The sequence below is a fragment of the Peromyscus californicus genome, unplaced genomic scaffold (assembly GCF_007827085.1).
Source record: "Peromyscus californicus insignis strain IS unplaced genomic scaffold, ASM782708v3 Scaffold_11__1_contigs__length_118956290, whole genome shotgun sequence".
In the NCBI taxonomy this organism is placed as follows: domain Eukaryota; kingdom Metazoa; phylum Chordata; class Mammalia; order Rodentia; family Cricetidae; genus Peromyscus; species Peromyscus californicus.
The window spans coordinates 54,419,030-54,442,934 of NW_026294402.1; the positions used below are offsets into that span (position 1 = coordinate 54,419,030).

The following is a 23,905-nucleotide window of genomic DNA, read 5'->3' on the forward strand; positions in this document are numbered from 1 at the left end:
CCTTGTCATAAGTTTTATGAAAAGATAGTATATAGAATCAAATATTACAAGGAAATTGATTAAGCTAGTTGGTTTTAATTTTATATACTTATTTATTTATTTATGTGTGTATATGTATTTGTATGGGCACAGATGTGTCATGGAATAAGTGTGGAGGTCAGAGGAAAACGTGTGCCCTTGGTTTTGTGGGTCTGAGGGATGAGACTCAACTTGTCAGACTTGGTGGCACATACCCACTATGCTATCTTGTTGGCCCATAAATTTGATTTATTATTGTTGTTGTATTTGTATTTGTGTATTAGTAATGTGTGAATGCTAGCACACCCATGCAAGACAACCAGTTTTCAGGAGTTGGTTCTCCTTCTATCTTAGGTTTATAAGATGAAACTCAGGTTCTTATGCTTACATGCCAAGCACTTTTACCCAGTGAACCCTCCTAACTGACCCTAGGGCCTTTTCTTTTCTTTCTTTTTTCGTTTCCTCTTTCTTTTGTTTCCTCTTTCTCTCCTTTCCCCTCTGCTCCAGTGTCCAGAGAGCAAGACCACCAGGTGATATTGACATTCATTCTCACTAGTGGCACCAGGGAGGGGCCTGCCAGCGGACCTTGTGGGAGGGTGTCAGGAGGAGGCTTCTTGACGATCACTTTGCTTACTGGACTCTGTTCTCCATTACATCTCGGCTTCATTCTCTTTCCTATGTTCTCACACCCATGCCTGCCACCTGTCCTTGCTTGCACACCACCCGTGCATTATTGGGGGGCAGCCAGAAGCTACATTCTGTACATTGGATTGGAATTTTTTTTTAGATAGTAGTGGAGATTAAATCCAATGCTTTACTTATGTTGGGCAAGCACTCTACCTGACTTTTTAGTGGGGAGGAGGTGGCACATACTTTTAATCCAAATTTTTTTTTACTTGAAACTTAGAGAATTTTCCTACAATGTTGGCCAGTCTGTTTTCCCTGTTACTTCTTGATAATTTATATTTTCTAGTTAATATGATTATATGTAGTTATATATTACTTGCATAATTTAATATCTCCAATAACAATAACAGAGTTTAGTTTTTTGTTTTCTTTTGTTGCTTTTGAGGTAGGGTATCACTGTATATCCGAGGGTGGCCTCAAACTCAGGATTCTCCTGCCTCAACTTTTTGAAGGCTCTAATTATAGGTGTGTACTACAATGCCCAGGTAGAGATTTAGTTTTCTGCATGAAAATCTGCACATAAGAAGAGGGACAGTTACCATACTATATCAGTGAACAAAGATCTGTATAGATTCATGAGTGACAGACGGTATGGGGGGAGAAAAACAGTGAGAGCAAGAGACAGAGTGGGGAAGAGGTCAAGGAAGAGGAAGAAGAAGTGAAGGAATAGGAAGAGGAAGGAGAAGAGGAAAAGGGCGAGGAGGGCAGGGGAGAAACAAAGAGAAGGAAGGCGAGTAAGTTGGGGGAGACAGTACCAAGAAGCATTGCAGTGGTCTGGTTTACTATTGTCGTTACACTTTTGGGGCCGTAAATGATCAGAGCTGACAGCTCAAAAAGATCATACTGGAATATTTGCCCTGGGTTAGGACACTGTGATCATCTAAAAACACAAATTCATGTCTTCATGGATGGTCTGGAGCTTTGAGGCCCAGCCTTCAGCTCCGCCTGTGAGGTCCTGCTTGCTCGGTTCTCCTCAAAGTGCAAGCATCAGGAAATATTAGATAGAAGGATTTAGATTGTGGAGATAACAGATAGAAAATACAGGATAGCCTCGAGAGGGCCTGGAACCTATTCCAATGAGTCCTGACGGTCTCTGTCCTAAGGTATGTATAGAAACGCCAAGGAGTGAAGCAAAAGACCTCCTCCCAGCACAGCCAAGTGCAGACCATCTCAGACACCTGCACTCAGGCCTGTGGTCCAATCATCCTCTCTATGCAGACCTGCTGGGTAAAGCCACTAGGAACCTGAAAATGGGCTCCCACACTTATTTTAGCCATTTATTAAAATCACATAAAAATGGTACTTTCTTTATATTGACCTCATGCTTAAATATAATCCCAATAGACCCCCCCCCCCATTAAATTTATATATCTTGGGGCTGGAGAGATGGCTCAGAGGTTAAGAGCCCTGGCTGCTCTTCCAGAGGTCCTGATTTCAATTCCCAGCAACCACATGGTGGCTCACAACCATCTGTAATGAGATCTGGTGCCCTCTTTTAGTGTGCAGGCATATATGCAGGCAGAACACTGTATATATAATAAATAAATAAATCTTTAAAAAAATTTATGCCTCACTCACACTGTCTGATCCTCCATATTATCTGGAAAGTAGTACTGCATGCCTATATTCCCAGCACTAGAAAGCAGCGCCAGGAGAATCACACAGTCAAGATTATTCTCAGCTGCATAGAAGTTTAAGGCTAGCCTGGGCTACATGAGCATCTGTCACACAACACAAGACAAAAAAACCCACTTCCCCATTTTAGCTTCATGATATTTAACAGTACTTTATGAAGAGTAATTCAGTTGTCTGAGGTGCCTTAGTGTTTCTAACTCCTTTTATTGCTCAGGTACGATCTTCTGTCTCCAGTCCATAGTAGTTTACTCTTTAACTCTTGATATATAATGTCTGCTCACTCCTAAAGATGAACCCTAAGTTCTGTTTCAAAGAGATATGTCTTTATACTTTAGATTTATACTTTGTATATATCTGCTTTTGACTCTGGGGAGTAAGAAGCCTTTAATGCATACTAGATTTCAAATAGATAGTTATTGTTGGTTCCTTTAGGTTATACTCACTTTTTAAGATCTCTGCAGTTCTCAGTTTTTCCCTCATTAAAAAATTTTAAAAAATTGTGACATATTAACTAGTGGTATACTGGTCTTTTATAGCAATGATTTTTCCAGATGAGAAGCAGTAATGTAGCAGTGTTTGACAATGGAAACTTGATACATTTTCTCATTTTCCCAGTTTGAGATTATTGATTACTTTAGTCGAGGTGCTAGAACTATTTATTAGTACTTTATTTGCATGTCTGCCATTATATGTGTTCTTCTCTGAAAGAGAAACTTGCCCCGGAAACAATAATTCATGAATATTTCTCATTTCTTCTTAAGGTTTATCTCTTGTTTTTGTCCTTCTCATAGGTTTTCCTAAAGGAACATGAACGACAGCACTTACAAGATCTGCTTCATCAGGAAGTGCTTCGCAGAATCATTGTGTTGCAGCAGTGGTTTAGGGTCTTGCTCTGTAGGCAGCAGTTCCTCCATTTGAGACAGGCATCTGTTATTATCCAGGTGGGATGAGAAGATTGTGTGAGAGTGATTTTTGACCTTAATTTAGTAACCAGAACCATTTTACTGTGAAACACTTAAATAATAATGAAACTTTAGAGATGAAAATGAATCATATTCATTTCTTAAATGCTTGTAACACCCAACAGATTACCTTACATGTAACTGCGGGTAATACCCTGGGAGTTCAAGGTCAGCCTTCCAGCTTGTCTACATAGAATTCCAGGACAGTCAGAGCTACAATAGAAAGACCCTGTCATTCATAAATAAATAAATAAATAAGTAAATAAGTAAATAAATAAATAAATAAAACAGAACTTACTGATTAATTTGTAGTGCGGTTTTCACAACAGGGTTTCTCTGTGTAGCTTTGGAGCATGTCCTGGAACTTGCTGTATAGACCAAGCTGGCTAGTTTTAATAAGCAAGAAAAAGTTTTTTATTTATTTTCTAAAGAGCCAAATTTTTGCTTATTAGCTTACATTTGAAGTATTCTTGGATAATAGCTTTACCTGAGGCTATTTTTGCTTAATCATCAACCACTACTTGATGGAATTTTTTTTCCCCTTGATGAGTTTTTGCAGAGGCCTTTGCATTCTCCTAGTTTCTTGTTGTCATCAACTTTAATAATATTGGTTTAGTGCTTAGCATAATGGGCCTCCATCAACTTGACATGCATAGGCTCATTAGTTGGATATAAGTCCACAAAGATGGGCATGGCACTTGCTTAAGGCTTTGACAACTTTTTGGATACCATCTGTTAAAGCATCAAGTCTTAGTAGAGGTGATCTTCAGCACCTCTTATAAAGCAGTACTAATTCCCATTACACCTGCAGCAGCAGGGCCTTCTGTGGGCACAACAGCAGGTTACAGAGGAAACCAAACCGGGCGGGACCAACCGAGCATCAACACAGCTCAGGGGCAGCATGGAAAGGGCTACTACTTCTTCTTCTTCTTCTTCTTCTTCTTCTTCTTCTTCTTCTTCTTCTTATTATTATTATTATTATTATTATTATTATTATTATTATTATTATTATTATTTCAAACTACCAACAAGCTAGTTGCTTATATACTTAAAGTGCTAAGACAGAAATTTAGCCTTTTTTACCTTTTCTGTGAAATGAGTGATAACTTGACAGCCATTTTCTTTTTTCCCTTAGCGTTTCTGGAGGAATTACCTAAATCAGAAGCAAGTCAGAAATGCGGCTGTGCAAAAAGATGCTTTCATTATGGCTAGTGCAGCTTCCCTTCTCCAAGCTTCCTGGCGTGCTCACTTAGAGAGACAACGATACTTGGAGTTACGAGCTGCAGCTATCATTATCCAGCAGAGATGGAGGGAACTGTGTAGGTGCAGGCACAGGGCTGCTACCTGTATACAGGCAAGGTGGAGGAGCTACAGGCAAAGTAAGAAGTACAAAGAACAAAGGAACAAAATTATCCTTTTACAATCAACATACAGAGGATTCAGAGCAAGACAAAGGTACTCTATGTTAATGAAGCAGTTGGTTCTTCTGTTTTCATAGGACCTTAATTTAAACCTTTGCTTTAATACTTTTATTATCAGTTATGTTTTTTATCACTAGAGTGTGATAAATTTCTACCAGGTCTAATCAAATTGTCTGGGCTATAGCAGAAGTTAAATAAATGTTCATTGAATTAAATCAGGTTGGAAACCTCCATGACCTGTGGTTATAACTGCTAAGAAAAAACTTGCACATTTGGTTTGATCTTACAAATTTGGAAATATTCAACTTCTTTTTTTACACTGAGAACATTGATCTCCATTGTACTATATTAAAGTAATGCTATTAATGGATCTTTAGTTCAGTTAACATTTTGTCAAGGCTATCCAGTTAGGAATTATTCATATAAAGAGGATAATTTGAACTAGTACAATGAAGTTAGTTTTAGAAATATATAGATGAGTACAATGGTATTTATTAGTCCTACTAAATAGGGGACTAAGACAAGAGGATTTCTTGAACCTGAAATTTAAGGTCAATTTTGAACATAGTTAAGGATAGCAAGGTTCCACCTCAAAAAAGTATTTCTATTAAAATATTTTAGTAAATTAAATTCTCTTCATTGGTAACCAAGAGCTGTCTATAATCCACTTTGTCTATTTTTGTATAGGTATAAAGCTTTAAAAGAGCAAAGGCTGAAAGAAACAAAACTAGAGCATGGATTGGTGCATATCAAGGCATGTGGAAATCTAGAAATTCAGGGCTCAGACCCTTCTGAGTGGGAGGATCGTTCTTTTGACAACAGAGTGAAGGCCATAGAGGAATGTAAATCTGTGATAGAGAGTAATCGAATTAGCCGTGAGAGTTCAATGGATTTCTCAAAGGAGTCCCCAGACAAGCAACAGGAGAGAGGCAGAAGCCAAAGTGGTACAGACTTGCAGGGAGAAGTGATTGTAAGACAGAGACCCAAGTCCTTGGAGGATCTCCATCAGAAAAAAGTAGGTCGGGCCAAAAGAGAAAGTCGGAGAATGAGAGAATTGGAACAAGCTATATTTAGCTTAGAATTGCTGAAAGTCCGTTCTCTTGGTGGTGTGTCTCCTTCAGAGGAACGTAGATGGTCTACAGAATTGATGCCTGAAGGCCTGCAGTCTCCACAGGGCACACCTGATAGTGAGAGCTCACAAGGGAGCTTAGAACTTCTGACCTGTGAGGAGAGCCTAAAGGGCAAACCAGAGTCCCTTATTTTAGATGAGGGTAATAAATCGAAAATTTCATCACCCAGTATATCTACCAATCCAAAATTCGATTCACAAGACAATGCCCTCAGTGCCTCAAATGAGACTAGCTCTGCAGTGACTGGCAAAGGTGCACCCTGTGACTCAGAGCAGTTGAAGAATGGGACTGCAAAGGCAAAGCTGGTCTGCAGTTCTGAACCTGTCACCTGTAAACCCCAGCTGAGAGACTCCTTTGTTTCCAGTAGTCTGCCTACATTTTTTTATATTCCCCATCAAGAACCTCTGAAAACAAGTTCCCAACCAGACACAAGTATCCAGAGAAACAAACTGCTGGAAAGGGAAGCCACTTTGAATACAGCTTTTTCTCCAGATACCAACAGGGAAACCAGGAAGTGTCAGTTCTCCAGAGATGAATTGAATACAGATGCTTCATGTACTGTGCTTAAGAAGTTAGAAAAGCTGAATACTGAAAAGGAGAAAAGGCAAAAGCAGTTACAGCAGCAGAATGAAAAAGAAATGATGGAACAGATTCGTCAGCAGACAGATATTTTAGAGAAGGAGCGTCAAGCCTTCAAGACAATTGAGCAGGCACCATCCTCTTATCAGTCAAGACAAAGAGTAGAGAGGCCATCTTCTCTGCATATCCAGAATACCCCAAGTAAGGGAGAAGCTGCTGTACTAGGTTCCCCATCAGCAGTCACTAAAAGAGATGCTAGTCCCTCCATTCATTTGCCTCCAAAAGACCGACCTGTCACCCTGTTCTTTGAAAGAAAAGGAAGCCCATGCCAATCTAGGACTGTCAAGGAATTATCCAAGACAGAAAGAATAGGCACCCAACATAATGCTGCCTGTAAACTCTCTAATAACCGCATTACAGAAAGAGAACACTTTAGGTCAGCTCACTCTTATGGCCACAGATCTGATGACCCTTCCAGAGGGGGAAGTTCAAGAGCCATTTTCTTCACACCAAAAGACAATATGATTATTCCACTGTAAGTGAAATTTGTATTTTATGTGTTAAGTAGGAAGTTTCCTAGAGTAGTTTGAAGTGCTTTTCTTTGTGTTCCATTCTTGTCTACATACATGCTGCTCTAATCTATGATTTTTCTCTGTGTAGTAGTTATATCCTAGGAATCTTGGAATTTTTTTTTTTGGTATTATTCTTCCTCATTAATTGAAAAAGCATTTGCAAAGGGTTCTTGTCAACGTTCCAGGCATTCAGCATGTGCTGGTTGCAGTAAAGCTGTGAAGTGGAGTGACCCAAACTGGTTATTATGAGACTTTTCAGAACTTAGCATATTTTGTCTCAGCTATTGGCCCATTTATTGTCTTCATTAATGTCTTTTATCATAAAATTTAAGTGTATGATATAGTAATATTAGTTGTATAGAACTTGTTATACTTAGATCTTTTTCATCTTGTAGTACTGAAACTCACTCACTAGCCAGCTCTTTCCCTTTCCCCAGTTGATGGCAACTGCCTTCTACTTTATAGGCTTTTTGTTTTGTTTTGTATTTTTGAGACAGTTTCTTACCATGTAGCCCACACTGGCCTGGAACTTGCTATGTAGACCAGACTGATCTTGAACTCACATATATCTGCCTGCCTGCTAGGACTGCTAAAGGGATGTGCCACTTTTCCCAGATCTAGCTTATGTTTCTAAGAGTCAAACTACTTTAGGCATCTATTTTAAGTGGGAATTCTTTTGTTTTTATAATTTAGTTGTTTCCTTTAAGTGATGATAACCACAAGAAAAGCATCTTAACTCATGTTAGTCATGAGGAGCTGTTTTCTGGTTTAGGATTTTCTTTTTGTGTGTTTTGTTTAGTTTTTTTAATTCTGGTGCTTGGGATCAAACCTAGAGCATCATACATGCTTATCAAGTGTCAAACTTACACAGCTAATACTCACTGAGTTATCTCCCCAGTCCAAGATATCGTCTTACAACTCTTTATGAAGTAAAATTTTTCTAATGGAAAAGCAATTAACTTATCAACTAGTGTTGTAAGTTATTGTCGGTCTTTGAACTGGTCTGATGCTAGTAGTTAAGTCATGATTCGCAAGGAGTTTGTAATCTTAAAGATGAATTTTAAAACATAATACTGAATTAATCAAAATAATTAGTGCCACAAAAATCTAGGTACTGTTCAAATTATCATCAGATTCTGACACTCTTTCTACATAGAACTTAATAATAAAGCAGTCCTGTCCTTGAATTTTTCAGACAAAATGAAACGTTCCACAAGCCAACACTACAGTATCTGTATTGTTTGTAGAATACTTCATTTTACTTAATGACAATTCATATCCTGCCATTGTTAGTATTATTTTACATTGCCTCAAGTTTTATTTTTATTTTGTTGTTGTTGGTTTTTTTTGTTTTTTGTTTTTTCGAGACAGGGTTTCCCTGTGTAGCTTTGCGCCTTTCCTGGAACTCGCTTGGTAGCCCAGGCTGGCCTTGAACTCACAGAGATCCTCCTGGCTCTGCCTCCCAAGTGCTGGGATTAAAGGCGTGCGACGCCGCTGCCACCGCTGCCACCACCACCACCTGGCACCTCAAGTTTTAAAGTTAAGATAGTGAATGAAAACTTAGAAGAGTTCAGGAAGTGATTTTTTTTTTTTTTCTAACCAATAGGAACCATCCCAAAGTAAAACAAGATCCTTATTACTATCATATATAAAATGATTATATGAAAAGCCTTTTTAAGACAAGTATCCTAGCCGGGTGGTGGTAGCACACGCCTTTAATCAAACTCTCTGTGAGTTCGAGGCCACCCTGGTCTACAGAGCGAGATCCAGGAAAGGCGCAAAGCTACACAGAGAAACCCTGTCTCAAAAAACCAAAAAAAAAAAAGACAAGTATCCTAAAGATGTGAGGGATTTAGAATTTTTATTTTCTCGTTATTGAATTCACTTTGGTTCTTAACTAATTTTGTTGCTGCCTTTCTTAAAAATATGCCAGCATAGTGTAATGTACCTTATGATTATCATATTCATCATGCATGTAGATTCTTGATTATAGTATTGATTGTGTAAGAATAAAAAAATCTGGGGACTTGGGAGGTGGCTCAGTGGATAAGCACAGCATGAAGACATGAGTTTGGATCTTTAGAATCCACATTAAAGCTGAGTTTGGCTGCTCATACTGTAACCCTAGTTCTGGAGGCCAGGAGCATTGAGACCAGGAGACAGAGCATTACTGGAGATTGCTGGCCAGTCAGTGTAGCCAAAAAAAGTAAGCTCTAGGTTCAGTGAGAGATCCTGTCTAATGGTGACAAGACAGATAATAACACAGTAGGACATCTAGTGTTGTCCTCTGGCTTCCACAGAATAACACACAGACATGTGTAACTGCTTACATACATGCATGTGCACACACCTGTATACACAAATACACATATATACACACATAGAGACTATGAAGATTATAATAAGTCCAATTTTGGAATTGACTAAGATATGAAATTATTTATAGAATTTGCTAGGTTTCTTTGACAATTCATAGCTGTGTGTGGTAGCACATGCCTTTAATCCCAACACTCAGTAGGCAGAGGCAGGAAGATTTCTAAGGCAAGCCTGATCTGCTTGATGAGTTCCAGGATAGCCAGGGCTACATAAAGAGACACTGTCTCAAAAAACAAAAACAAAACAAAATTCTTACTATGCTTTAGGAATACTTCAGTGGAATCTCTACTAGAAATTGAGATGTAATCCTGTTTATTTTATTTGAAGTGTACATAGTGAAAATCCTCAAGTCCACAAACAAGATGAACCAGCTTGGAAATCTAAGTTAGCAGGGCCGGGCCAACGAGAGGTAAGTATTATATTCTGTTTATCTTTTAATTTCAATAGGTGTACATTATTTTGGAAGTTACCATTCTTGTAGGTAGAACACCATATCTACCCATTTATTCACAGATGATTTTAGAGAAAGAAGCTATAGACTAAGCCTTTTATAATTAGGAAGGTGTGTACTAGGCAAGGAATGGTGTCTAAAAATACAAATTATATAAAAGAAAGAAGTCACTAAGGCAAAAAAGGACAGTTTGTTCAGGTGTCTAGTGAGACCTGTGGCAGTGAACGGTGACTTAGTTCACTATGGAGAACAGTGTAGACTTAGTGTCCATCGTTATCTGTTGTTCACAGTAATGTGTATGGATTCTCTTTGGTCATCCCTGTTACTTCTGCTAGTAGACAGGGCATGGTGGGGTGGAGGGAAGTTTCCAGACATTCATGAGCCCTCTTTCATTGGCGTCTTCTCCCAAATTACAAAACAAAACATTGTTGTGTTATTTGTTTTATCATTTGGTCAAGCAGGTTGCCAGACCGGCCCATAAAAAGAAAGCTCGAATGGCGCGGACGCGCTCCGATTTCTTGACTAGAGGTACTTTTGCCGATGGGGAGGGGGATACAGAGGAAGATGATTACGATGACATTATTGAGCCCCTTCTCTCCCTTGACCAAGCTTCTCACTCTGAGCTAGGGCCTGTATCCAGCCTGGGTCAGGCCTCTCACAGTGACTCCGAAATGGTAATTTTTGCAGCAATAAGAAAAATAAAACAGCAAGCAGATCTTGGAGTAGTCTTTGCTAATCTAAAGCTAACCTTCACAGCTTTTTTCCATGTAATGGCTTGTACATGAGAAGCCTCAGTGAACACAGTAACAAAGCTAAGTCTAATTTAATAGTACTCAAATAAGGGGCACTTTAACTATATATATCAAATGATAAATTAGGCAAAATTAAGATGATTTAAATTAGCACTGATGTAGAAATGTTGACTATTTTACTTTAAAAGGTCCTTAGGAATCCTTAGTTTTTTATTTTTATAAAGGGCCAGATAATAAATATTTTAGACTTTGTAGATCATAGTCTCTGTTGCTTACAGCTACCTAACTTGACCACTATCATGTGAAAGCAATCACAGACAAGAAGATGAAAATGGGCAAGACATTTCTAATAAATATGCAGAGCTGGGCAATGAGCTATGTTTGACTTACTGGTGAGAGTTTATTGGCCTGGTATATAGCGTAAGATACTTTTTAAATAAATTCTGACTTTAACTGAAAGATTATTCATTTAAAAATTAGGGGTAGGGGAAGGTTTAAAGTTGCTATGCTCTCCTTTATGTTCAGTAGTAAAGAAATGTGCACTTTATAAAATTTAATTGGGCATGGTGGAACACAGTTATCTCAAGTTCAAAGCCAGCTTGAACTATATACAGTGAGACCATGTCTCCAAGATGTCTCAAAGATGGATGTAGTTGCGTATTTAGAAGGCTGAAGCACAAGAATTGCCATGGTTTGATACCAACATGAACTTAAATAGTTGAAAGAACGCCAGGCTAGACCAGAAAGCAAAACCTTGTCTTAAAAACACTAAAGGAAACAAGCATGTGCATGCAAGGCTCTGGCCTGATCTCCACCAAAGCGCAGACATCTGTGATATAGTGAGCAAAATGTGTCATCCTGGACCAACCCAGACAAACAGAAGGATGTGTATGGTGTGAATTTGTATTAATCAGGAATTATAACATTGAAGTTGAGTTTGAATAAAACTATACTCATTTTGGCTTAGAATATAACTTTATTTTCTGGACCAAAATTGGGTTAAACATATTGCATGCTTGATTGTATTTATAGATATCTTAGGGTAAAAGGTTTCATTCTTGGGGCTGGGATAATGGCTTAGTATGTAAAGTTCTTGCTGCTCAAGGTCCTGAGTTTAGACACCTAGCATCCATGTAAAAACCCAAGTATGCTGGTATGAGCCTTTAATCTCAGAGCTGAGAGGTAGAAATAGGAGGATCCTAGGGTCTCTGTGGCTAGGCAGCTTTACCAAGTGGCTAAGCTCCAGATTTACTGAGAAACTCAAAAAGAAGTCTTAAAAAAAAAAAAAAAAAAAAAAAAAAAAAAAAAAAAAAAAAAACCTGAAAAACATATAGCGAGACATGGTTACTTATGCCTTTAATCCTAGCTCTTGGATGACAGAGGCCACTTTGTTCTACATATGGTGTCAGGTCAGGCCATCCAGGGTTCCATAGTGAGACCCTGTCTAGAAAAAGTAGAAATACACATACACATTGTGTTCTCTGATTATTCTAGGAAATGAATAGTATAGAGACCTAATAAATCTAAGAGGAACTAAAACATTATGGCTGATGAAATAGTTAATTTCCCATATAAATTGGCTCTCAATCTTTAATATCTATTCACTTTGGAAGATTTTTATGATGATCTTTGGGTCATTACATATTTGAGGTTTGAACTGTTATAAGATGTTTGAACCATGTTTAGACCCAGTTAGAATTTCTCCAAATTTCTAAAATATTCTGATTGTATTTATCTCTTGTGGAAGGCTAGACTTAGTTTTAAGTGGTAATTTTGATATTCTGTGGAGGACAAAACAAAGACAAAAAAAATGCATGACATGTTCCCTGATAAAACAAAATGAGTTATAAAATGAAGACTGTAGAAGTTGGAAATGATCTGTACTGCTCTGTTAATGTGTATAAGTAGAACTCAGATCTCTTGACTGTAGGTTTAGTAACTATTATAAAGGTGCCCTATATTTGAGTTATGTATAATGAAATACATACATACATATATATATATATAGTTAAACATATATATAATAGTTAAAATTATATAACGGAACAAAAAATCTTACTGAAAAATACAGCTTTATCTAGTTTATATAGATGTATTTATAGACGAACTTAGCACTTTATAACTGCTACTTTGTTCCTGAGAGTTTCTTTTGTAACAATCCTTAGTTCTTTTGGTGATAGAGAATACTATTCACACTGGGAACTCTTGCTGGGATGAACCAGGAAGTTAGGCTTTCTGCTTGGAGCTTTTGACTCCTTTTGGTGTTGTAGCCTCTGTTCACCTGCTTGACAGTCACTGCATGCCGGTAGTTGTAGAGCACCTTCCTGTACAGTGTGTTTGTTAGTCACCTCTAGCTTTCTTACTATCCTGTTTTAGGAACAGGTGGTGGCACTGGTTTCTAGTGGATGCTTGCATGAAGCAGCTTTGCTTTGTAGAATAAGCTAGTAGATACTGGAATGGGGGTGTGGAGGGGAGGGGAGGAGTGGTTTTAAAATGTATCTGTTGATCCTGAAAATGTGTCATATTCTAAATTTTCTGAAACTATGATGTTGAATCTTACTGTTTATAAGGGGAATTTATTACATTCTCAAAATACACATTTTTTTTAAAAAGGTGGATTTGAGTTTATTGGGCACATGAATTTCTAAAAATTGGATTTTCCCTCCCCTGGACAAAAAGGTGTTATCACCAGTATTTGCTAACTATGGAGCATGGCGTTAATTCTTAGCAGAAATGGCCTTTTTAGTTGTAAAGTTACTGATCTTACAGAATTAAAAACAATTTTAGATTAATCATCCAAAGGGAATTTGAGATAAACATTATGTCTTAAGATGTTTAATAATTGTTGATGCTGTAGGGAAAGGTAGGCAGGAGTTATAGTTTCCTGCCTCTGTGACTTTCATGCTTTTTTGTAAAACTTGTATTTCAAACTGCAGTTTAAATACCCTATGTGCTATTCTTCCTTGGTTTGTGTGTCAATCACATTGGTATTTACCCAAGAAGAGAAAAAGAACATACTCTACTGAGCTACATTTTAAAGATGAGTTTCTGTTTCCATGTTTAGTTTTTCAGTATGTCTTCTAGATGGTGAATTAGTAAAATTGTTTATATTTCTTATCTGTGAGATTAGTAAAGGAAACCTACATTTTTATGTATAGTTGTTTTTCTGCCATTACCCAGATTTAAACCACCTAAAAATATGCTATTGTGGCATAGTTCCTTGCTAAGTTTTTTTTCTTTCTTTCTTTAGGGAAGTTTGTCTTTTAAAGCATATTCCTTAATGCAATGCATTTTTGTAAATTTCGTTTTTTGTTGTTTACAAAGTTATTCATTTCATCCAACTTTAAATATTTACATAGAAGTCTGGAACATGGTTTCTTAAAATTTTTTTTTAAAAAAGCATTGTGTTTGAGTGATTACCTCTCTTCCCCCTTCCTTTTAAGACAGTGTCTCACTATAGCCTGGCTGAACTGAAACTTGCTGTAGTAGACTATGCTGGCCTGGAAATCCTAGAAATCCCTATATTACATTACATGGTCTGACAAAGAAAAAAAGCTCTGCTTCCTGACTGCTGGTATTAAAGGCCTGTGCCACTATACCCACTTGACTATTTCTTATTTTATAGACTGTGTTTATTTTTAAGTTAGCTGTATTCTAGATTCCCATAACTATAACAAAATTACCTAAAGTAAACCACATAGATAATTGGCTCTGTTGCTTTGTTTCTGTGAGGAGGCAGTATATCCTTTGTGGTAGCTAAAAAGGGAGTGTACCTTTCCAAGGCATGACCCACTAACCTAGTTCTTCCCACTAGATCTGCCATCACATTATGAATTTAATAATGGACTGATCCATTGATGAGGTCAGAGCTCTAATGATGTAGTCACCTTCTATCTTCCATAAGCCCTATGTCTGAACACTGTTGCTTTGAGATCCAAAACCTTTGAGAGCCATGCCAATTCCAAATTAGAGCACTACTCCTTGTCTATCTCATCTTTTACACAGTAGAATTTTTATTTATTATGCTGATTTTTTATTTTTCACATCATTGGTTTCTGCTTTTATGTTTATATCTGTAATACTTGTAAATTAGTGGAATGTATTAATGTTTTCTTTGTTATCTAATATGGTCAGTGTTTGTGAATATGCCACACAAGTATTTGATTAAGAAGTACTCTGTTCAGAGTGTATAGTTTCAAAATATACCCACAATGTCTACCCTCTTTGTTATGTTGTCTTCAATATCTTCATTATGTTTTGTATACTGATCTGTCTCAGGCTGAGAATGGTAGGATAAATCTTCAATTCCTTCTTAATTGTGGCTTTTAGTATTTAAAGAAGCACTCTATTAATGCTTTTTATCTTTAGTTCTTGTTAGTAGTATATTTCTCTTTCCTTATCACTTCCATGTACTTGATATACCTTTGCTTAGCCCTTTATTATCTTCACTTAGATGTTTTCTATAAAGTATAGTTGAGTCCTACTTTGAATAAATTTGGAAGTATTTTTCTTTCATGGGTGAGTCAAATTTTTATTTATTGATTTAATAGGTCAGTTATAACTTTTTATTTTTTACAGGACTATACCACCATATCCAACTTAGTCAGTTTTCAATAAATAATACCTAATTAATTCATACCTGCAACACAACTATCAGTCATTTTGCTCTCCTCATCTTCTTTATATTTGTTTTGGGAGCCTTGTTTTTTCTTTGTCAGAACATGTAATTTAATTTTTTTTTTTTTTTTTTGCTCTAAATCCCAACTTTGTGTTCACATTTGAGCTACTAAATTTATTTGCTTAGAGGAAACTTTCCTAGCAGCCAGTAGTTAGGAAGGACTTAAAGATACTCAGTTATCTGACTTCTTTCTGTAGCCTTGATATTTGAGGATCCATCTTGACAACATGTTAAGTCCATGATCCAGAGACTATAGAAATGCCTCAGCCATTAAGAGCACTGGTTGCTCTTGTGCCTACATGGTGGCTCCCAACCATCCATAACCCCAGTTCCGAGAGATCCTACAGACATGTACAGTGTGCACATAACATGCATACAAGCAAAACATTCACATACATAAAGTAAAATAAAATGTTTTAATTAATAAATCTATGATTCAGATTTTAAGTCAGTGGTTCACCCATTGCTGTCCCTGAATTTTTTGAAAATGCTGTTTTATTGTTATCTTTATGTAGTGTTGGCTATTGCCATTCCAATTCAATTCACTGGTGTTTGTGAGTTATTTGATCTTAGTTTGGAAGTCCTCAGATTTTTTTTTTCTTTCAAGTATAGGATATGATTTCAGGTTGATCATTATAGATTAGGGATCCATTATACCTTACACTAGGCTCTTTCTGTAAATTCTTGTCTTACCTTTGTCTTTTGAAAAGTTACCTTTATGATATTTATTAGCCAAGTTTCACTATTTTGTTTCTATTGTTTAGGAACTTCAGGTATTAGTGATTGTTTTGTTTTGTTTTGTTGTATTTTTTTTCCTCCTTCTTTGCCTATCTTGTTTTACCTCTGATGATTTTTGCATCCTTTTTTATATTTATTTTGTATCTTTTATTATTTTCCCAGTTAAAATTTTGTGGTTTTCTTTCCTTCTTTGGTACCTTGTAAGTTTTTTTTTTAAGTAAATTTTATCTTTTTTTTTTATTGGTTACATTTGTTTGTTGCTAGTTCATACATGTTTACTCAGTACCCACCTTTATTTACCTCCCTCCCACCTCTTCCACCACCAGTCCCACCTTCCTCCTTATAGGCTCCTTTCTACATGTATGCCTTTTTGTTTTGTAGCCCACTGATTTTAACCAGGACTGTCTTTGTGGCCCCAAGTTTTGGAACTACTTTGTGCACTACAGAAGACAATGACTATGCCTTCCTTAGAACCTATCATTTGCAAGTGGTTCAGCATGGAGGCATTGAACCCCATATGCCCCTCCCATCTCTGATAGGTGGTTGACAGCCCAGTGCAGGCAACTGCTGCTACCATAAGATCATGTTTGCAGTGGTAGATGGCATGCCTTGAGGAGAGCATTTTACAGCCCTCCTCCTTATGATATGCTGCTCCTTCTGTAATGTTCTTTGACCCTTAGATAGGGTGTTTTAAATGTCTTGTTCAGGGTTGAGCTGTCAACTATCATTTGTTCTAAGCCTCTTGAGTGGCAAGGAGACTCTTTAATCACCACTGTTCACTGCAAAGAGAAGCTTCTTTGATTAAGAATGAGAATAGCAGTTGTCTATGGAAATAAACAAATATTTAAAATGCAATTGAGTGTTTTGTCAGTTTAGCTGAAAGACAGTGAAGTCACCTGTGACCTCAGTCTTTTTTTTTTGGAGACAGGTTTTTATTGTGTAGATAGAGCTGGATTGTAACTTGGTAGGACCAGGCTGGCCTTAAACTCACCAAGATCCTCCTACCTTTGCCTCTCAGCCATGAGTTCTTGACCAAATTTACAGTACCAGATATGTCCTCTCTCCTGTGGAGCAGAAAACTTTCCCCTTGCCAGCTTGCTTTCATAGTGTTAGAAGGTGCTGTGCATGCTGCTGAGGTAGAGTATCAGAAGTCCTACTCAGCTATGAACCCTCAGAACTGCAGTGCTAGCTTTCAGACAAGATGTGTCCATTGGGGTAATACTGACACACCTGTTAGGGATTGTAATGACTGAGGTGTTTTGTGTAGCTAGAGTTTCCCTGCCTGGCCCACAGTCAGGACAAATCTCTCTCACCTGCCATTCCCACAGCCGCTCAGACCGGACCAAGTAAACACAGAGACTTATATTGCTTACAAACTGTATGGCTGTGGCAGGCTTCTTGCTAACTGTTCTTACAGCTTAAATTAATCCATTTCCATAAATCTATACCTTGCCACGTGGCTCGTGGCTTACCGGCATCTGTCATCGTGGCGGCTGTCAGTGTCTCTCTGACTCAGCCTTCCCAGCTTTATTCTCCTCCTTGTCCCACCTACACTTCCTGCCTAGCCAATGGCCAATCAGTGTTTTATTTATTGGCTAATCAGCAACACATTTGCCATACAGAACATCCCACAGCAGTTTTGAGTCTTATTTTGTTTCTGACTTGATACACGTTTGCTTTATTATTGTACCTTTGTGTAGGTATTGTATGTTTTATTCATTTATTCATTTTGTATATTTGGGTTGGTTTACATGATAAAAACTTTTGAACCTCATCTCTTATCAGTGTACCAAAATAGTTCCCTTATGGAAAGCCTGTTCTTGTTTGGTGATTGGAGCAATGTTTTACTCCCCTTCTCTTATAACTTTTTAGATTCTGTGTTTTTGAGTGCTTTCTCTTTATAACACGTTCTCCAAAGGGAACTTCTTCCCATCCTTTTGCAAACTTATTTTCCTCTAGAAGCAATGGCTTTAACAGTTAGATCCTTTCCTTTATTTCCTGAGGCTGAAGTCTTGCTCTCTAGCTAAGGCTGGTCAAATTTACAACAGTCACCAAAACTGAGATTCCAGGTATGAGCCACTATGCTTAGCTTCTCTTTTATGTTTTCATGCTTGAGGTAGACCTTTTTTTTTTCTGCAGTTACTTGTAATCATGTGGCTGCTGCCAATTTTATCCTTCATTCTTCAACAGTTTTGTTAAATTGACTTTATTCTAGGTATACGTTTGTGGTGAAACTATAAGAATTTCTGGGATTATGTGTCACTATGTGTCAGTTTTTCTGTCTGGGTAATTTGAAGTTTGCATGCATTATTTTTGTTTGTTTTTTGTTTTGTTTTTTGAGACAGGGTTTCTCTGTGTAGCTTTGGAACCTTTCCTGGAACTCCCTCTGTAGCCCACGCTGGCCTTGAACTCACAGAGATCCGCCTGCCTCTGCCTCCCGAGTGCTGGGATTAAAGGCATGCACCACCACCACTGGACTGCATGCATTATTTGCAATTGTTTACTAGGTTTTGTGTATTTTAATTCTTGTTTGATAGTTTTTTGAGACTGTCACTATATATTTAAGCAACTTAAGGAATTTATAGGTTGAATATCTTAAATATTACCTTTTCCCTCCTCTAGCAATTTACTTGTTTGGGAATATGGGGCCATTTTGTCTTGAGTTTCCTCTACATTTCTACAATTTACAAATTGTAAACGTGTGCCATCATTTAAAATAGCTTTTACAAGATACCAGAAATATAAGAGGGACCAGGAGTGATACACACCTTTATTTCCAGCAATCAGGAAGCAGAGACAGGTAGATCTCTGTGAGTTTCAGGCCAGCCTGGCTTATGTAGTGAGTTCCATGCCAGCAATGGCTACATAGTGAGACCCTGACTTAAAATAATGAGGCTGGTTCCAGGACAGCCAGGGTTGTTACACAGAGAAACCCCGTTTTGAAAAATAAAACAAAATAATACAACTGGAAAGATGACTTAATAGTTCTTGTACTGCTCTTGCATAAAACCCATGTTCAGTTCCCAACACCTATGTCAGGCCACTTACCACTGATTGTAACTCCAGCTCCCGAAACATGACACATCCCCAGACACTGCTCTCACCACACAAACCCACATTCATACACAAGAAAACAATTGAAAAGTACGTGTGTAAAGACATCTTCTAGGATCAGCACCAGCAGTGGCTTGGTGGTTGTGGTTTCCATATAAGAGGCCTTAGTGGATGACTCTGATGTGGTAGAGCCCACCTCCTCAAAAGGATTTTCTGCATCAGCAGTCACTGGCCCAGTTGGATCAGAGTCCACCTAGATGAAATATCTCTAGGCAGTTGTTTAATTTTTTTCAATTCATGGCATCATTCTAGGCCACTTCCTCTTCTTTCTTCTTCTACAGAGAAAGAAAAAAAAATATTTAGACTTATAGTTCAAATATCAGAAGAAAAGGCCTTCTCAGTCCAAAGTGTAGTTCTGCTCTGGTCTGATTTCCTAGCACAAAATTCATGCTTCTCTGGATCCTCCTAAAGCCATGGGACGCAGTTACCATACCCTTGCTGATTGCCATATAACTGTCTATGTTTAGGAACAGCAAAGTCTCAGCCTTCTGAGGACCCCTTGTACTTTTGTGTTTGTGTTTGTCATACATATTGGTGCCTTTGTGCACTTGAGTAGAACTTAGCCATTAACTATAGGTGTTGATCTTCAGCTGTGATCCACACTAGTTTTTGTGGAAAAGAGTCTTTTATTGGGGTCAAAATTCATCACTTTGGTGGGGCTGGCTGGCTAGCAGGCCCCAGGGATCAGCCTGTCTCTGTCTCCCAGTGCTGGGATTACAAGTGTGCACTATCCTGTCTGGGTCGTCGTCGTCGTCATCATCATCATCATCATCATCATGATGTGTTTGGGTTCTGGGGCTAGAGCTCAGATCCTCATGCTTGTCTGGAAAGCACTTTATGGACTGAGGATCTCTCAAGCCTATACTCTTTTTCCTTTTTTCTTTTTTGCTGAAATTTTGATGTACCTTCAGCGTCTGCATCTCATAACCAATCATTTTCAGCTCCGTTCTATAGCTGTGCCAACATGTATATTTTGTACCCCAAACAAGTCTAAATAGTAAACCTGCTGATTGGCAGTCTCTACAAATTTGAACCAAAAAATAAAGCCTCTACATTTTTTTTCTGAGAAAAAAAGCTACATGTACACACACATAAACAAAACGAGATAAAAGCCCATGTAATTCTAGAGTTAGATTGACATTTGAGTTTAATGGTTTTTTTGAGGATCATAGTTATAGGTAGTGAGTATATTCTTTCAAATCACATATTAAATGCTGTATCTTTCATCCTTGTAAAATTGACTGTATGATTGCATGTTATTGACTTGATAATTGATTTAGTAACATTATTTATAAATGAGGTCTAGTATATACAGTAACATTTATAGATCTTTATTGAACAGTTTACTCTTTTGAGGGATATGTATAAAACTATGAAACCTATGCTTCAAGTGTCAAGATTTCTGTAACATTAACAATTTTCTCATTTTTCTATTCAATTTCCCTGACACTACTCTCAAAAACAACTACTCACTATTCTAGAACTTCATAGAAATGTAATTAGATAGTATGTGGCAGGAAGAATTCTTTCTTAAAACTGATACTGAGGTTTCATCTCTGGAATTTTGAATCTTGTACATAAATTTTTGCTTTCCATTTCCCTTTTTCATTTTTTAGAGTACAATTATAATTATTATTTTAATATCTTTCTAATTGAGTAACATTTCAGTCAATGTAAATGGCTTGATTTTTCTTCCTCTTTTTACTATTTAAGCAGTCTTTAATGAAAGTGACGTATGACACACTCCTACTCCTGCGTCTTCACAATCATCTCCTCCTTGTAATTGCCCTTCTCCTTTCTTACTTGTCAAGACTTGGCTTTCCTTTCCAGGATCTTTTGGCGGTCTTCGTCCAGCTTTAGCTTGGTGATAACCACCTTGCTGGGGTGGATGCCCACATGGACAGTTGTGCCATTAGCCTTTTCTCAAGGCACTCATTCAATGTAGATGATGTATTTCTTCCTGGACACTTGGACCACTTTGCCAATCTGCTGGCATTTGTTGTGTCCTCGGACAACCTGAACCTCGTCATTCTTTCTAATGGACATAGATGGGACATTGTACTTCTGTCTCAGCTCTTTGGAAAGGGGGAAAACATGATCTTCCTCCAAATGTGAGAAGGTGCATTGAAATGCCATTTGTGGTTCTTACTTTGGTCAGAGTCATGAAGGGATTGAACTTCCGTTTTGGCAGCTGCGATCCAGCAGTGGCCGCAAAAGGAAAGAGCAATTTTTCTTCTTGTTAAGGATCACATTGTGAGTTTTGCAACTCTGGGGAAAGGTATCCTGACTACTTGGGAAGTCAGGTGACACCTTGAGCTGTTAAGACAGCTCTGACAGCTGGAGCTGCAATGAGACAGCTCAGCCCTGGAAGGGAAGGTATGGAGAGTCAGGCCTGGAGCTGCTAGGACATCTCAGCAGGGAGGGGAAGGTATTCTGACTGCTCCGGAGAGTCAGGCTGTGCCTGGTGTGGTGGGGGATGGTCTCCCTGCAGGATATAGCAGTCCTGCCCCTCTCCTGGAGAGCCGCTACAGCTGAGCTTTGCTCAGCCCCCACTTAAGGGGCTTCCTAGCAGAGCTCTGCTTCTTCTCTGGCCTGAGATGTTGCTTCTTTTGCTTTACTCTGCAAAAGGGGAAACCCCTGCAGAAATGTAGCAATCTCCTCCAGCTCTGGAGAAAAGTGTTATTTTTTCAGCTCTCCCTTGCTCTGTCCACTATGAAGCGTCTCATCAAGGATCTTCTGTTTAGCTCCTCTTTGCTCTGTCCACTATGGGAGGTCTCAGCAAGGATCTTCTCTGCGCCAGTGAATGAAGATCTTCACACCCAAAACTCTTTTGTGAAAGAGATGTATTTGGGAAGTAGGAGCCCAGGAGAGTAGCTGCCTCTACCAGGGTGGAGAGAACAGCCCCCAACTGACAGGCAGGGTGGTTATATAGGATGTCTTGGGGACAGAGTCAACCAGGGATTGGTCAGTTTTGTGGGCTAGGGGCAGAGATGGCCCTGATTTCAGAGCCAAACTGTGTTTCTTTCACTGGCCTTTGTTAACTTTCTGACACTAATTCTAAGGCCAGGGCATATTTCTTTCACTGGCTCTGATTCTAGGGACCAAGAGTGTTTCTTTGGTACTGGTTTCAGAGTGAGGGCATGTTTCCTTGGTTCTGGGTTTGGGGATAAAGTGTTTCTTTCTCTGGCTCAGGTCCCAAACCCAAGCTGTGTTTGTTTCCCTGGTTCCAGGCTCCAGGGCCAGGGTGCTACTTTCCTGCTCTGTGATTGGTTGGTTTCACTGGTCATTTGGCCAGGGGCAGAGATGGCTCTGATCTCTGAGCCAAACTGTTTCTTTAGCCAGCCATTTTTCCCTACACACTTATTCCTTCTTCTTTTTATTTCTCTTTTTATAATTGTGATTTTTTTCTGGTTGGTTGAAGTATCTTTTTTCCCCCTCCCAATTAATATTCTGTATGCTATGGTTTTCTGGTAATGTTCCAGAACTTGGTTCTTGAAACAGGTTGATTCTTTTAGCCCTTTCAAAATCAGTAGACTCAAACAGTACTCACTTGGAGGGTAATTATTCTTGACTACTGAGGCAAGTTCATCTGTGTACTTAGCGGCCTGTGCAACATAGAGTTCAGTTCCTGACTTTTGGGCACTGACATCATTACTAACCTTACCTTTAATCATTTCAGGTGGTTCTATCCTTGGTCTTGGGTTGTTTTCACATATAAAAGTATTGATTAGTGCTAATCCAAATACGCAAAGGAAGCCTTTTCTAGGTCTCCAGATTTCTTCTGTTATGCTTCCCTGTTATTTGGTCACTAGTTACTTTGGTTGCCGTGAACTTTCTCCTCCTATGTTCAGCTAAAGGAGTCTAGCAAGTTTCACCTGGGTTCCCCCTCTCTGTGTCACAGCACAGAAACTAGTAATACCTTGAGACAGTAAGCTGAGGCAGGTATAAGTTACCTACTTCTTTTGTTTCTTACCACGTCTTAAAAACTGTTGTCAGTCTGGTTTTTTTTTTTTTTTTGCTTTAGATGCAGATATTATGTACTCTATATTGGCCACAGACATCTGTCTATAACAACTCTGGTTATTTTCTGTTTCTGTGCCATAGTCAAGCATATCAAAAGGCTAAAGGATATTTTACAAGATGAAATGCAAGAAAATTACTTGAATAAGTAACAGGAATTCTCAGAGGGGTTGGGGATTTAGCTCAGTGGTAGAGCGCTTGCCTAGCAAGCGCAAGGCCTTGGTTTTGGTCCTTAGCTCCAGGAAAAAAAAAAAAAAAAAAAAAAGAATTCTCAGAACAAAATCGTCCTTAGAGGGGTACATTAATTGCTAAATGAAATTGAAGTCCTTGTTTAATAACATAATTGTTTATAATTTAGAACATAGGTGATCCTTGGTTTTTCTTCTGTGTGGCTTTTTTTTTTTTTTTGAGACAGGGTTTCTCTGTGTAGCTTTGGCTGTCCTAGATCTTGCTCTTTAGACCAGGCTGGCCTTGAATTCACAGAGATCTGCCTGTCTCTGCCTCCCGAGTACTGGGATCAAAGGTGTGTGCCACCACCACCTGGCTGACCTAGCTTTTTATACTTTGAATGGATATAACAATAATCTATAACTTGAAAAAGGATCTCTACCTTAAGGTACAAATAAAAAGAGGTGTAGAAAATAATATTCAGTGTTGTGTTGAGTTTGTCTTCATCATTTTCCTAACTTACCAGATGAGATTCTTGCTAAATTGTCCAGAAATGTGAACTGATGTTTACTGAGTTGTAGTTCAGTCATGCTGTTATATGTTT

General features: G+C 38.3%; 1 protein-coding gene and 1 pseudogene across 6 annotated transcripts in view; one reads left to right on the forward strand and one right to left on the reverse strand.

Annotated features, from left to right (window-relative positions):
• Window positions 1-23,905, forward strand: part of Myo9a (myosin IXA) — a 232,981-nt gene that overhangs the window by 162,344 nt on the left and 46,732 nt on the right. For 4 of the 6 annotated variants that reach the window (XM_052762736.1, XM_052762746.1, XM_052762755.1 and 1 more), the window contains 5 exons: window positions 3,132-3,281; window positions 4,438-4,757; window positions 5,411-6,967; window positions 9,708-9,789; window positions 10,293-10,505. In XM_052762736.1, coding sequence (XP_052618696.1) covers window positions 3,132-3,281; window positions 4,438-4,757; window positions 5,411-6,967; window positions 9,708-9,789; window positions 10,293-10,505 — 2,322 coding nt within the window. The remainder of the gene's footprint in view (window positions 1-3,131; window positions 3,282-4,437; window positions 4,758-5,410; window positions 6,968-9,707; window positions 9,790-10,292; window positions 10,506-23,905) is intronic. The other 2 variants (XM_052762763.1, XM_052762771.1) reach the window with 1 other exon arrangement.
• On the reverse strand, window positions 15,382-23,891 carry LOC128105565 (60S ribosomal protein L26-like; annotated as a pseudogene).